At 40.3% G+C, this 13,431-nt stretch overlaps 1 protein-coding gene across 4 annotated transcripts in view; it reads right to left on the bottom strand.

Moving 5' to 3' along the window:
- STON2 (stonin 2) overlaps positions 1 to 13,431 on the bottom strand; it is a 70,576-nt gene that overhangs the window by 44,409 nt on the left and 12,736 nt on the right. For 3 of the 4 annotated variants that reach the window (XM_039705440.1, XM_039705441.1, XM_039705442.1), the window contains exons 2-4: positions 11,063 to 11,269; positions 10,379 to 10,633; positions 4,075 to 4,272 (exon numbers count right to left, since the gene is read on the bottom strand). In XM_039705440.1, the coding sequence (XP_039561374.1) occupies positions 4,075 to 4,272; positions 10,379 to 10,633; positions 11,063 to 11,150 (541 nt within the window). In that variant the 5' untranslated portion in view covers positions 11,151 to 11,269. Of the gene's footprint in view, positions 1 to 1,117; positions 1,283 to 4,074; positions 4,273 to 10,378; positions 10,634 to 11,062; positions 11,270 to 13,431 lie in introns of those variants that run through there. The other variant, XM_039705443.1, reaches the window with a different exon arrangement.

The raw sequence follows: 13,431 nt of genomic DNA on the forward strand, positions 1-13,431 counted from the left end.
TCCTTGTGCTATTTATGAACTGTCTGGATTTTGAGAAGTTAGGGGTCATGCAACCTTCTATCTCCAAAGATGCAGATGTTCTCAGAAAATAATAACACAGCAATTTCCTCAGTATCCCAGTAGTCCCAGAGAGAGAAGAAAGTGCCAAAGAGAACAACTGGTCAGCAAATTGAACCGTTAACATCAAATGTGGCATAGCTGCAGCTTTGCTAAGATACAAATTACAACAGAAACAACACAACTACCAACAATGCACCTAAAATTGCTATGAGAAGACTTATGCCTACACATAGACATACACACACATAGCTTTATTATGTAATACAGAGAGATTCTATTATATATCCTTTGACATTTATAATAGACTATAGTTTATGAGCTATTAAAATATATATATCTTCTTTATTATATACATACTGACTATAATTATTTATAGCTTGTATACAATATAATTTTAATTTTTATAGAGAAAATTATTTTAAAGAAGAATGGTGAAATGCAGAAATCTGCATTATGAAATGCATAAATTAAGCTGTGAGGTATTTGGGCACAACCTCAGAACAAATCCATAACCTCAGTTACAAGAAGGCCTCTCCCTTGCTCCTCTGTCTTGCAGATATTTGGCCTTTTTTGAAAGCTGAGACAGGCATCTGCTACAGAAGGAACAAGTACTTGTATTGTATCAGTAACAGAGATGTCCTGTGTTACTTATCTTGCAGGCACAGCACAAAGGCCAAAAGTTCCTACTTCTTTTCAGGCTCATTGATCCAAGCTGGGTGACATGGCAAGGCATGGTAAGAACTCTGAGGCAAGGGCACTTCAGCAGCACCAAACACAGCTTCACACACACACTGTGAAACCCCAGCTGCTGCAAAGTGCTTGCTGTTATAACCACACAAACATGGCCCTGTTAAATGATCAGTCTGCTATCACCTGACCCACGTTTCCTGGCTAGCTGCTGCAGGCTAAAGAGTCCCTGTGCTGACAAAGATGAGGATAATATAAAACTCTTGGTGCCAGAGTTCAAACAAGCATAGGCAATGAAGTGCAGCATCTTTTAGCTGCACTTTGATAGAAAAGCAAATCTTTTTTTCAGCTCTGCTCATGCAACATTTACCTTCTCCACTGTGAACATTGCTGCCTTTACAAGACATCAGTCTGCTTATCCCAACTCCATCAGTCAGGAGGTTTTCTGCAGTCCTCTGTAGCAAGGGTAAATTTTCAGGTTGCATCATTCAGGTCTCTCTCATCTTCCTCCTTCAGATATCTCCCTAGGCCATATCTTGCATAAACACATGCATTATATAAGCTCAACCCCATAAGTTTTACACTCAAATTTTGTGTCAGTTGTGAGAAAATTAATTCCCAGCCAATTCTACTTGCTTAGAGACTACCAGCCCTGGACACCAAGATGCACATTTTTATGGCTGGGACTTGTCTCTGTGTATGTCAGACCTACCTCAGGCTTTTATCTGCTCCCACACAAAATCCTGTGCCCTGAACTACCACGGGCAGTTGGTGTTTAAGCATTTGCATGCAGGATGAATTCAAGACAAGTGGTGAAATTATGGAACAGAGTATCCTTTTATCCTGTTCAGGCAATAAAAATTCACCATGTCTAAAACAGTTATTTTACTTAGCATCTGACCACAGCGTAGAATTTTTCAATTTTCTCATCACTAGGTTTTTCTCACTTGAAACAGTATGAAACTCAGACTGTTTCATAGACCTGATTCTTTACCATCACCAAGTAGATCGAACATTAATTTTCATAGGGCTTTTAGCAGTGAAATTAGTCTGATTTTTTTTCCCTCCAGCAAGCTTGACCTTGGAGTCAACATCCTGGTTAGCAGTCAATGTGACATGATCACACAGAGCATGAGGATTCCTCTCTTTGCCTTCATGGCAAAATACATGCCATTTCATTGTCTTGATGGAGCCTTCAAACTTTACTACAGACTGAGCCAGCCAGTCCTTTGAGGGGAGAAATGCAAATCAAATGCTTGAATCAAGTCAGGTTTAAAGAACTGAATTTTTGGAGAGGGGCAGAGAGGATGGAGAGAAGAAAATGATCATACATTTTCTGTCCACTTATGCACTGTTATGATGGGATGACAGTGGGCTGAACAACAGAAGAGCAGCCAGAACTCTACAACAATTCCATGGTCACTAGGTCCTCAGCTTCCCCACTTCCACAAATCTTCCTGATGCCAGAAGCCACCTCAGAGAGTGAACTGTGAGGCATCCCAGGAACAGGACAAACAGATGCACTTTGTTCATGCTGCTCTTTTGCAAACTCTACACATGGTGACACAAAGACTCCCTGTATTTCACATTTCAAGTCCCAGTATCACTAAGGTACTGGAAGTGTAAGTGTATCTTATGTTTTATGCATATTATGTTTATGATTAGTGTATCTCATGTTTTAACTAATAGCACAGCTTTGCTAATATTACCTCCTCTTTTATTTATAAAATTTTTAGGTGACCGGAGTGAGTTTTTGTACTCATCTTGCTAATAAATATGCCAGTTTGTGACTGACTGAGATAAGACAGTTGCACACAAAGCTTTCACTGAAGTATCTGCTTTACTTTGGGCCGTATGTAGGATATAATCCTGTGTGTATGACAGGCATATACAGCAACCTTTTTGTCTTTGAATTGCCTATATAATGTGAAGTTATATATGGACTGGGCATCCCTCATTCCCTTTGCTCAGATGGAGACAGTGACAGTGACAGCAGCCTATACCAAATCAACAAAGTAGCAATATCCAACATATAGTCCAGCTTGCCTATTCTACATTTCTATCAAAAAGTGGTTTCCAAACTCAGAGGTACAGGGAAGCAGAGTACTCCAAATAAAAATAGTCAGAAAGATTTGTGGTAACTTCATTATTTGAAAAAAGAAACAGCTCTACTTATCCAAAGTAACTACTACTTCTCCACAAATCCTTTGTCTAAGGTGCTGAACCAGCACCTACCATGTTGCTGTTTATAAACCTGCCTAGAAGTCTAACCCAGCTTCACTGAACCACCAAATAATACTCTTTGCAGGTGATGTACACATATGTTTCTTAGGAAGGGACATATGACCTCAGTGAGGCTTGGGAAGCCCATTCTCACAAAACAGATATTTCCAACATATTTTTACATTCACCACCTGAAAGAAAACACATTAAATATCTCCCAGGTCTGAGCTATCACAACACCATGGAATTGATTTTCATCACTGAACTGCATAGCTACTGACCTTCCTCAGCTTGGGTTGAACAGCTTCCAACATAGTACAGGTGCTTCCTCCTGGAGCTGTGTATTTTTTTTTTTCTGTGTCCTGACATGTCAGCTTTTTTATGCAATGTGAAAGCTTTGTCATTCAGCTGTTCCCATTCCCCATGACATGGCTGGTACCACTCTGCTTTATTTCTCCTGCTTCAGAGTACCCAGAGTACAACTGAGGAGAAAAGAGCTACAATGCCATGTAGCACATTTTTCCACAATCAGGAGTGTGTCTGAAAAGAGCCCTACAAGGTCAAATATAAGATGCTTAAATGGTTAAAATCAGCTACTGAATCATCTTATGTCATGTCTTACACTCCCTCTGCATTTACTGTTCAGTAACAGTGCAAAGCACTATGCAAAGAATGCCTCCAACAAACTGGATCTGTGTCTTGGCATTCACTGGAACAGAGACGACCAAGCAGAACGGGGCCTGCCTCAGCTGAATACACTGCTGAGAAAATTTCTGCATGGAAATTCAGAAAAGGCATCCAGCCTCTCCCACACCATACTAGTTCCTAGATCAGCTTAAGCTCACATGGCATGTCAAAAGCAGAAATGCTCCAAGTTTATCAACAGGTACATAGTTGCATTTGACTCTAACTTCAGGAGCCTGCACATGTCAGTGCTGTGTAAAAAAGTGTGAATTTTTTGGAATTAGAGTAGAACAAAATGTTAGTCTGCCTAATCCTTGAGTTTGTTCTGCTTTGGATCCATCCCCTGTGGCTCAATTCTGAACAGTGAGTTTGAGTAACACCAAAAAGATTGAGGTGAAAGCTTGAAGGCTTCCCTCTTACCAGGTGAATCTGCTGCAGATGTTCTACCACTGGTCAAGTCCTCAGTATTCAGTGACTGCAGGTCTGTGTAGGAGGGAGCAATGCTTGGGCTGCTGGTGTCCTCTGAGTTGGTTGTCCAGCTGCTCTCTGAGGCACGGGCTTGCCTCTCAGAAGAGTTGGAAGAGGGGGAAGTCCAGCTGGGTACTTTTGATGCAGACACTATTTGCAGAAAACAGGTATTGGTTAAAGACATGCAGAACAATCTACTGAAAGATCACAACTATTCTGAAGACATGCTAGGTCAGTGTACTGGGGCTCTGTAAATACAAATTCCAACATCTACAGCAACACAGTTATTTTGTAACAAATGCAGAGCAAATTTCTAGTGCCTGGCACCCTCCAACACTACTCGGATGTCTGCCTTAAATTCCATGCTGCAGGCAGCCATATGCTTTTCTGTTGCTCAAGTATTGGAGAAACCGTGACTTTTCAGAACAAGATTTCATGTTTCTGACACTGCTGACAAGACCTGAATATGCTTGTTATGCAACTCAGTGGAGTTTTTACAGCACCACAGATTTTTTTTTAATGGTTTTATTTTATTTAATTAAGCATTCCCTATCTGTGACACCCACTCAAATGAAGCCATCATCTCAGGAATGCTCTGCATGGAGGGGGAGTGCAAAAATAACCTGAAATTGACCTATTAATGTGCACTAGGAATGGCTTTTGTTTCTAAAAATGCAGAATGTAGAATCCCAATTTGAATATACTACATGACGTTTTTGCTCAGTGTAGACCAAAAATCCTGTTCTACTCATTCACCAGACTTGCATGTCAAACAGTTCAGTCCTGCCTAACCATCACCCAGAGTTCAGAACACAATCACACACATCCACTGCTATGAATTTGTATTCTGTGCTCTTTGTATTACATGCTCTTTGCCCACAACATCACTTGAATGCTAGCAACAATGGATGACTCTAGTGAGGAAATAATACTAATAGAAAACAAAGTTATGGCTAAAAAGTCTTCCTGAACTAAGGAAAAGTGTAGGGGTAGAGACTAGTTCTAATTTAATATCAGCTTAATAACTGTTTTCTAAATTAGTACATCTGTATTTAGCTGTTAAACCAGCAAAGATCTTGATGCTCCCCAAATCTTGCAGTTACAGTGAACAACTACTTGCACAAAGATTTTCTTCTCAGTATGTAATAAACAAACAACCCTTACTCGGTTGACAGATACTTTGGAAAAAATGACAAATTAATGTCAGAGAAGATTTATCTCTCTCCATCCAAGCAATATGATGGGACACTTCCACATTATGGAAACTTTGGTATGTGCATAGACAGAATATCCAAACAGTGCTCTCTGCCTTGCCTCCTGAGAAGTGTGAATTTACTTTGTATACCTGCACTGATAATCTCAGCTAAGTAGGCAGTGATACTTTTATATGCGTACAGCTGTGAGCTTTCTGACACTGAGTGGCTTTTGAGGAGTCATCCCTGAGGATGAGGAGCTGAAAGTCAGATCTGCCTCCTTATTGCACAGGTTGACAGCTGTCTGACACAGAACCAAAGCCTTCCTCCCTGCAGTAACTGCACACTGTGTGGTGCTCGGTGCCTGCAGAGAAAGGACTATGAATGTATGATTGCAATCTGTCAGTCCCTCTCTCAATCCTTTTGTTAAACACGGCACCTCAAAAGCCATCCTTAAAACTTCAGCTGAAATTGCTTTGACAGACAGAGCACTTTATTTGGACATAAAGGACAAACTGAAAAGCTGAGCTCTGTATGTGGATCATTAACAGGAGCCAAGTGGTTTTTTTTAAGTGTGCTTTATGTCCTAGAAACTGTGGATTTATTTTATTTTAAAAAATCTTACATTTCCAGTATTTTTTTAAATCAGCCACTGCAGTATGAAAAAACAGGCTAATTTAGAAACATGTAAGATCTAATAACTCAAATACTGCCAACTGGTTTTGTGCTTTCCAAACTCAATTTTTATCTAAGAAGGCATCTGACTGGACTAGTGTTGCCAAATACTTCTATGTAAGGGCAAATTAATTTTATTCCAGGCAAGTTGGGCCATCTTGAAAAAACAGAATTGTTTGCTTTTTCCTAAAAAGAGTCTTGTACTTTGGAAAACCAAAACCACAGGCAGCTTTTCCTGCCACAGATCTTCTTTAAATTCTTACTACATTTACCTTCTACTTGTGACTGTTCTAGGTTCTCCAACACTAATTATTAAAACTAGCAAAAGGGCATTTTCCCCTATGCTGAGCCAAAAGACCATCTAGCAATCTCAAAAAGCAAGACAAGCAAGAGTAAACATCTACACACATGTTTAAGATCTCTCTTCAGATGCTTCTGCTTGCTGCTCTTCAGATTCCTGGAAGTGCTGCAGCCAAATTCCAAAATGAGGCAGGGCTCTTGTAAAAATCTCAGTCTCTAATGCCAATAGCCAGAGAGTCACAGCCTTTCTGCTATAGGAATTTCTCAGAAATCTGTTTATGTTGAAAGACCAGTGCCAGAACTATCCCTAAAATGCAAATTCTGTAGCATGCATTGGATATTGAAAATCAACTCATTTTTTCCTAAAACAAAAACATTTCCTTCAACATGCATTTTAGTTTTCTTGACAGGTCTATGCTTAAAACAATGGATTGGCTTTTAATATGCAGATTTCCTTGAAGCATTAAGTCCTTTTTGGTGTTTTGAGGACCTCTTCCTTGATCCCTACACTGTATTATAATAAACCATGTTAGCATAATTTCCTTTCTTATTACATAGGACTTCATATTTTTCTGATTTTAACATAGCATCACAGTTTCTAGTGACAGGTGTAGTTTCCAGCTGCTGATCTTGTCTTGCAAATATTGCCTACTTTCAGAGAGAACAGCACAAAGTAGTTAAGCTCAGATATGCTGTTGGATAGCCTCTCAAGGGTCATGGTAAGAGTCCAAGTAATTTGAGCCATTTAAAACCAGACAAAGCTCTTGGGAAGAAGTGGGCACGGCTGACTAGGATGGATGATGTAACAGATCTTGCCTTAGTCTAATTATGGTGACTAAGAATACCTCATTGAATTGAAGAGTGCAGCTAACACTGATAGAATATGTGAGTTGGAGGCCCATTGTGTAACAAATGCAAATGTTTTGTCACCTGCTGGCTGTGATCATTTTCAGATTGTGTAGCATTTGTGATAGGAACATTTGGGTCAGCCTAAAAATCTCATTTTTCACTTTGGCAGTAACAGTTTGACTAGTCTGATAATAATCATAACAATATTCAAATTTCTTATTTTCCCTGCAAAAGGAAAACAGAGAATGGGACACCACAATACATCATTTATCTGACTTAATATTTCTATGCCCTCACTCAAGAGTTTTTGCTTCTTGAGGAGAAATCCACATGATTTGGCAGCTGTCAGTTAACTATACATGAACCCCAAATGCAGAAATATTTTGAAACAAACATTTTGCTTAGCATTTGCTCTGCCTGAACCTGGCAGAAGGAAGGGTTTACAAGAACATACTAAATAAAGATAGTTTTCACTGTGAAGCTTGCTATGGGTGCTTTTCATTTCTTTACTGCAGATTTTGACCTTTCTTTTCATCTTCCAAATTCTTTGCCTGTTTATTCAGCCGTGTTTCTTGCCATCAATCCCCCAACCTCTGCTCCCCCAATAATGTCTTCAATTTCCCCAGAAAAACAGGGTTCAGCATTAGCCTTGGTTTTCTTTAAAATGCACTTCCAACTACAGTTTAACTGTATTTAAACTACTATTTTTTTAGACTCTGAGCATTTTGAGAGAAATATTTGCTTTTGGGGAAACCTGCGCCAAAGTACTGTAGCCCTAATGTGAGAGCAAGACAGCATCTCTCTCTCCGAGGACCCATCCTCTTTGCTGTCATGGCACTCTGGAAATCCCACTTTGCAAGCCCTTTTCAAAATGTGTTTCCAGGCAGCCTGGCCATCAGCCTGGGTAATTATCTGGTCAGCTGAGCAGCTGCTCAAGCACAGACAGACAGACAGACACGATTTCCTAACAGTGCTGGAGCCCTGACAGGAACGCGACCGGGGGTGCTGAGCCTCCAGGATGTTGCTCTTCACAGCTGCCTGCACAGGAAACAGATTTCAAATGTGTCCATCCTTCTCACACCAATCCTTCTGTTTGTACTTAGCCTTTATACTCCTCCCTCCCCCCGGCTGGGTATTTGCTATTGTTCTTATAGAGAATGTTTGCTACTGGAAATGAATAATTGCTGTCACCATGGGCTTTCCACTCAGGGTGTCAGCATGCACAGCATCTCCAGCTTTGCTGCTGCCCATAGAATAAATCATGATCTGCACAATAGTGAAGAACAACTAGGCTGAAGTTTATCCTACCTCTTGCTGTCAAATGTCCCTCAAAGTAAAGGGCCAGAAACAAAACCTGTCATTTCTGCTTCCCTTTAGAGGCTGTCAGCTGCACTGGTCTGGCCCTTTATCATACAGGGTCCAGAAAAGGAGTGGGACCAGCTCCTAAGTAGGGATTTTAAAATATCCTTAGGAAACACCTCCTTAGGGCTCCTATATAGTTCATAGAATAATAGCTTCCCATGCAAGAATTACATGGAGTTCATCCTGGTCTGACTGTGGTGAGAACCACCCTCCTCCATGATTCTCATCAGATGCCAAAGTCAGTGTAAACATCCTCCCTCTGTGACATGGATCACACAGGACAAACCTCTAAAGGGGCACAAATGAGTGTCTCCTTCAAAACTGTAATGCTTTTGGAAAGTCTACTCTTTTCATCTGGATGTCCTAGACTTCTGCCTCCAGACTAGTGTCCCGTATGACTTAAAACATACACCAACAGGCAGTGCTTTTGCTAAGCACATACCTTAAAACTGGGCCACATCCCTCCAAGAGTAGGACATCAAGTAATATACCATAAAATTTGTTTTATGGAAGTCTTTCTTATTATTAGCTTTATTAAGGTTGAGCAAAGATTTTTAATTTTTGCTTAATAAGGTGCATTTATGGGTTTTTCAGTTAACAAGGATATAACAACATTAGGAAGGAAATACCAAGTCAGAGCAACCAACAGCCCCATTTGAAAAAGCATGTGGCTGTGTAAGCATAAGGATAGCCATGAAACTAGAGAGTGAGGTAGAGCACCTCAGGTTTACATATTTACACTTCATGGGTGCTCTTCCTTCTCTCCACATCACAAGGATAAATAAGTATTTACAACTAAGAACTAAGAAATAAATATAAAGAAGGTGAGAGAAATCTCTTTTAGCCTGAAGGTTCCCCTACTTCTGCATGAAGATCTAACCACACTGTTTAAAAGGACTAGTCTGTAGCACCCATAAATATAACAGATGGAAAACCAGATGGGTTTATCCAAAACCCAATCCAAAGTTGACAATCCAAGTTTTCTAACAGAAAACTACAGGGAATATCTGATGGACTCATCAAGCAGAGGAAAGCTAATAACTCTTTAAACTGCTTTAATAAATAACAGTCATAAACTGGAATTTATAAGAGAGAATCTCAACTTAAATGTGAAAAAGTGAACTAATGTTTTTTTGGGCAATTACTCCACAACCTCCTGCAAGGAAAGACAGAAGTCTGTTCATGCAGAAAAGCTAGAAGCTCATATATCCACATTAGTCACCATAAGCTGATGAGGCAGGGCAGAGGATTTGCATGCATGTTTAAAGCAAGTCAGAAAGAACTGCTATATTCGAAGAAAAGTGCATGCAACACTGGAATTAAGGTAAATGTCTGTTGTCTTTGTCATTCTCCAGCTGCTAAATCACAGCACCAAAAGACAGCGGTACTGATGAGCACTGGCACATTAGTTGCTGGTATCAATGAACTGCTGGAAAAAAGCATATGGGAACTAAGATCGGGTAAAGGCTATGACCACAGAGGTGATCACCATTCTTTGGGTTCCAGACTACAGAGGCAAATATGGCTCAGATTTTTCAATGGCTTTTCATACCTCTATGTAAGCAATGTCACCACTGAAAACACCTCTGTGCTCTTTCCCCATGAATGCATTTTGGCAATCTCAAAGACTTAGTCAAGGCACAGGTGGGGTAAATCACAAAAGGCTTTCATTTTCTTTACAAAAAGAAAATATTTTTGTTAAATCCAGAAGGATAGTGTGAGCCCTTTTTTTAAACTCTGATAACATTAATTGTGTTAAAATACAGTACAAACTATTCAAACCTTTGAGAAGCCAAAGAGCAAGGTAAAAATCCTGTATGCTCTCAATGTACTTTGTTATGCTACTGGAACAGACCTTCTCATTGCCTTTGCCTCACCTGTTTGTGGTTGGGTTGATGAAGCACTGGTCCACGGTGGGTCTTCAAACTGAACCCAAGCACTGATGGATGATGACAGATCAGTGCTGGGACACACATGGTTACCAAGCACAGCAGAATCCACCTTGGGCTGCTCAGCTGCCTCCTCCAGCTCTGAGCAGAAAAGATCTTGAAATTCTCCATTTGCATTGTGGTTCTCTTTTGAGGATGTGTCGGAGGAATTAAAACATTTCACCGAAGGAGCCTCAGTGCTCCCTAAAATAGATGTAACAGAAAGATTTACAGGATTGGCCATTATTTCAATGTTTTTTATTGAAACCTATAAAATTTGCCTTTAAATGTAGGAAATTTTCTTTCACCTAATGCAGTTTTTGGATTAACACTGGGCAGTCTTGCGCTTGATTTCAATAGGTGAGATGTCCTCCATGCTTGGTTGGATACTGTCTTGAATTTTGAAGCACAGATCCAAAGCTGTAGTAGATCTACATTACATCACATAAGGAGAGTAATTTGCCTTTTTGGCCCGAATTCTCCTATTACATAGGGGTAGCAGGAGATAATTCAATCTCTGCACAAACTGCTTCCATGCAGAAGGCAAGCTCTCCCATGCTAGATATATGAAAGTAGCTGGACTAAATCAAAAAAGGAAGTCTCACCAGTTCCAGAGAAAACCAGAGAGCTTACCTCGTGGGGGAAGAGGGAGGAGCAGCTCATCAGTGAAGGACACCCACTCGGACTGGTGGGAGGCAATGACACTTGTGAGAGATGTCATATTCACAGCAGGTCACTCATCTTCACTCAGGGATCAGAAGGAGGAGGAAATAGAATGGGAGGGTATGGTGAAGATGAGCAATAGAGGGAAGCACTTCCTTTGCACTTTCTTTTTAACTGCTGTAAAGACAAGAAAATAGATTATTTCTTTTAGAAAATTAAATGGGAGGAACTAGTGCCACCATTTTTTATAATATAGAATGTTAAAGCAATTTAAAGCACTACTGCCTTTGAGACAGGAATGTCACCTGTGTCTAGAGGAGGGTTACACTTGAGCAACTCCTTCATATAAAGCTACCGAGAGTCTTGAGACATCTTCATGTTAAAACAGTCTATGACCAAAACCAATATTTTAGTCTTTACTCAAGGAGCCATGCCTCTCATAATCCCAGCAAGTGCAGATGAGGAGATTCTCCCAGGTTTAGTAAATTTTGATTATGCTGTAACTTAATCCCCACTCCAAGCTGTCAACATGTCTTTGCCCACCTTGCTGCTTACAATGTCTAATCCCTCTGCAGAGCAAGCAATAAATTGCACATTTCATTATCAGTAACATTTATGTAGCTGATTCTGGAATGAGGATGAGTGGCCAATGACTCTTATAGCGGTATAGAGAGCTGCCCTCTCATCTAGATGCACCTTCCACTCTGCTGCTTGACTGGAACTTCACATTTAAATTTAAAAACTATCTTAGACCTTGTTCAGAATTAAGCATGATTTTGCTGTAGCTCAGCAAATGTTTTCACAGATGTGAAAACTGAATTTAGTTGGCCCTCCAACAGTATGCACCCCACACAGATCTGTGAATCTGCTAGATGGAATGGAGCAGTGGAAAGTGCTCTGGTTGTTAGCTAGTAACTATGAGGGTCAGGTCCAGGCAGAGAAATGCTCTCTGACAAGAACCCATGACCACCTCAGTTTTGCAAACCACTTCAAAACTCTCAGAAGACTCTTCCTAGGGAAATATGCTAATTCTGTCCCCAATTATCTCAAGCGCTGAAGCTCTTGTTGCCATGGTGTTGAAGTACTTGAAAATACTCAAACTCAGACCTATTTGAAAGAGCTTTAAGCAACGTTTCTGGGCCTCCTGTCTCTCACCTAACTAAAGAGTTTTTCAGGGTGAAACTTCATGTTAGTGTACAAGCACAGATACTTCACTGAGACTTCTCTTTACCCCATATTAACAGAATTTGGGCCTAAAAAGCAGACATATTTAAATGCATTCAATCTTTAAGCATTTCTGAAGGAGACAGATAATCAAATAGCTTCCAATATTATTATTCTCCTCAGGGCCACAAAGTCCTTTGTCAGCTGAAGGCAGATCAGCAATCAAGAGAGAGCTGAAAACTTCAAATTTTGTAAGTCACAAACGTGTCTGAAAATTAGAGAAAATTCCTGTCTGAAGAAGAATCTTTTTGAGCAGAATAGAATGCGAAATGTACCATTTCCTGCAAACACAAAACAGGACTCCTAGAGATAATCCTGACGGTTACGTGCAATCTGCCATAAGACTGATCCCCTTGCCATAGACTTTCCAGAGCCTGTGAACCCCTGACCCTGCACATCTCACCCTTGTTACACAACCAATTCTCTCCTGCAGGAGGAACAGCAGCACTTGAGCCCCTTTTCCTCCACTGCCATGGCAGGACCCCTGTCCCCATGCAGTGGGCAGCTACACCTGCCTGCCCTAATAACATCTATTTTGGGTGCTGTTAATAGAAACTACAAAGCTAAACATAGAAGCAAGCTAAGGGGAAAAAAAAAATCAGATGTTTAGGGTCATTTGGAGGCCATATGAGGGAAGGAGAGGATGACCTTGGTGTCTTGTTTTTCTCATGTGACCAATTAAGCTGGTTTTTTTGGGCTTGTTTAAATATCTGTAACTAAGTTTTCTTTTCCCAGACAACTGGATACTGACCTGCCCTTTCTCCTGGAAAAGTTCTGACAGAAGCATTAAGTGGCAGGAAATGAAAAAAGAAAACAGTTTAGCCTGCCCTTGATGCACAGAGATCGCCATAGAGCTAATTTTAAAATTAGGGTTTTTTTTTTAAATTTCAAGGTGACGAAAGATATGAAAGGAGGCAAGTTAAAGGAGGCAAGGACTGTTTCAGCAGTACAGATACGTGGGAGAATTATACCATTATTTTAAGATGGATTTCTTCTAGTACCCTACTGCCTTGTGACAAACATAATTCTTAAAATTCGCTTAGTACCAGACAGCAAAACTAACACTTTCAAATGGATAGTAAGCATTACAAGCCCAGAAAAGCATCAGAATACTG

The sequence above is a fragment of the Passer montanus genome, unplaced genomic scaffold (assembly GCF_014805655.1).
Source record: "Passer montanus isolate IOZ18808 unplaced genomic scaffold, ASM1480565v1 scaffold18, whole genome shotgun sequence".
Taxonomy (NCBI): domain Eukaryota; kingdom Metazoa; phylum Chordata; class Aves; order Passeriformes; family Passeridae; genus Passer; species Passer montanus.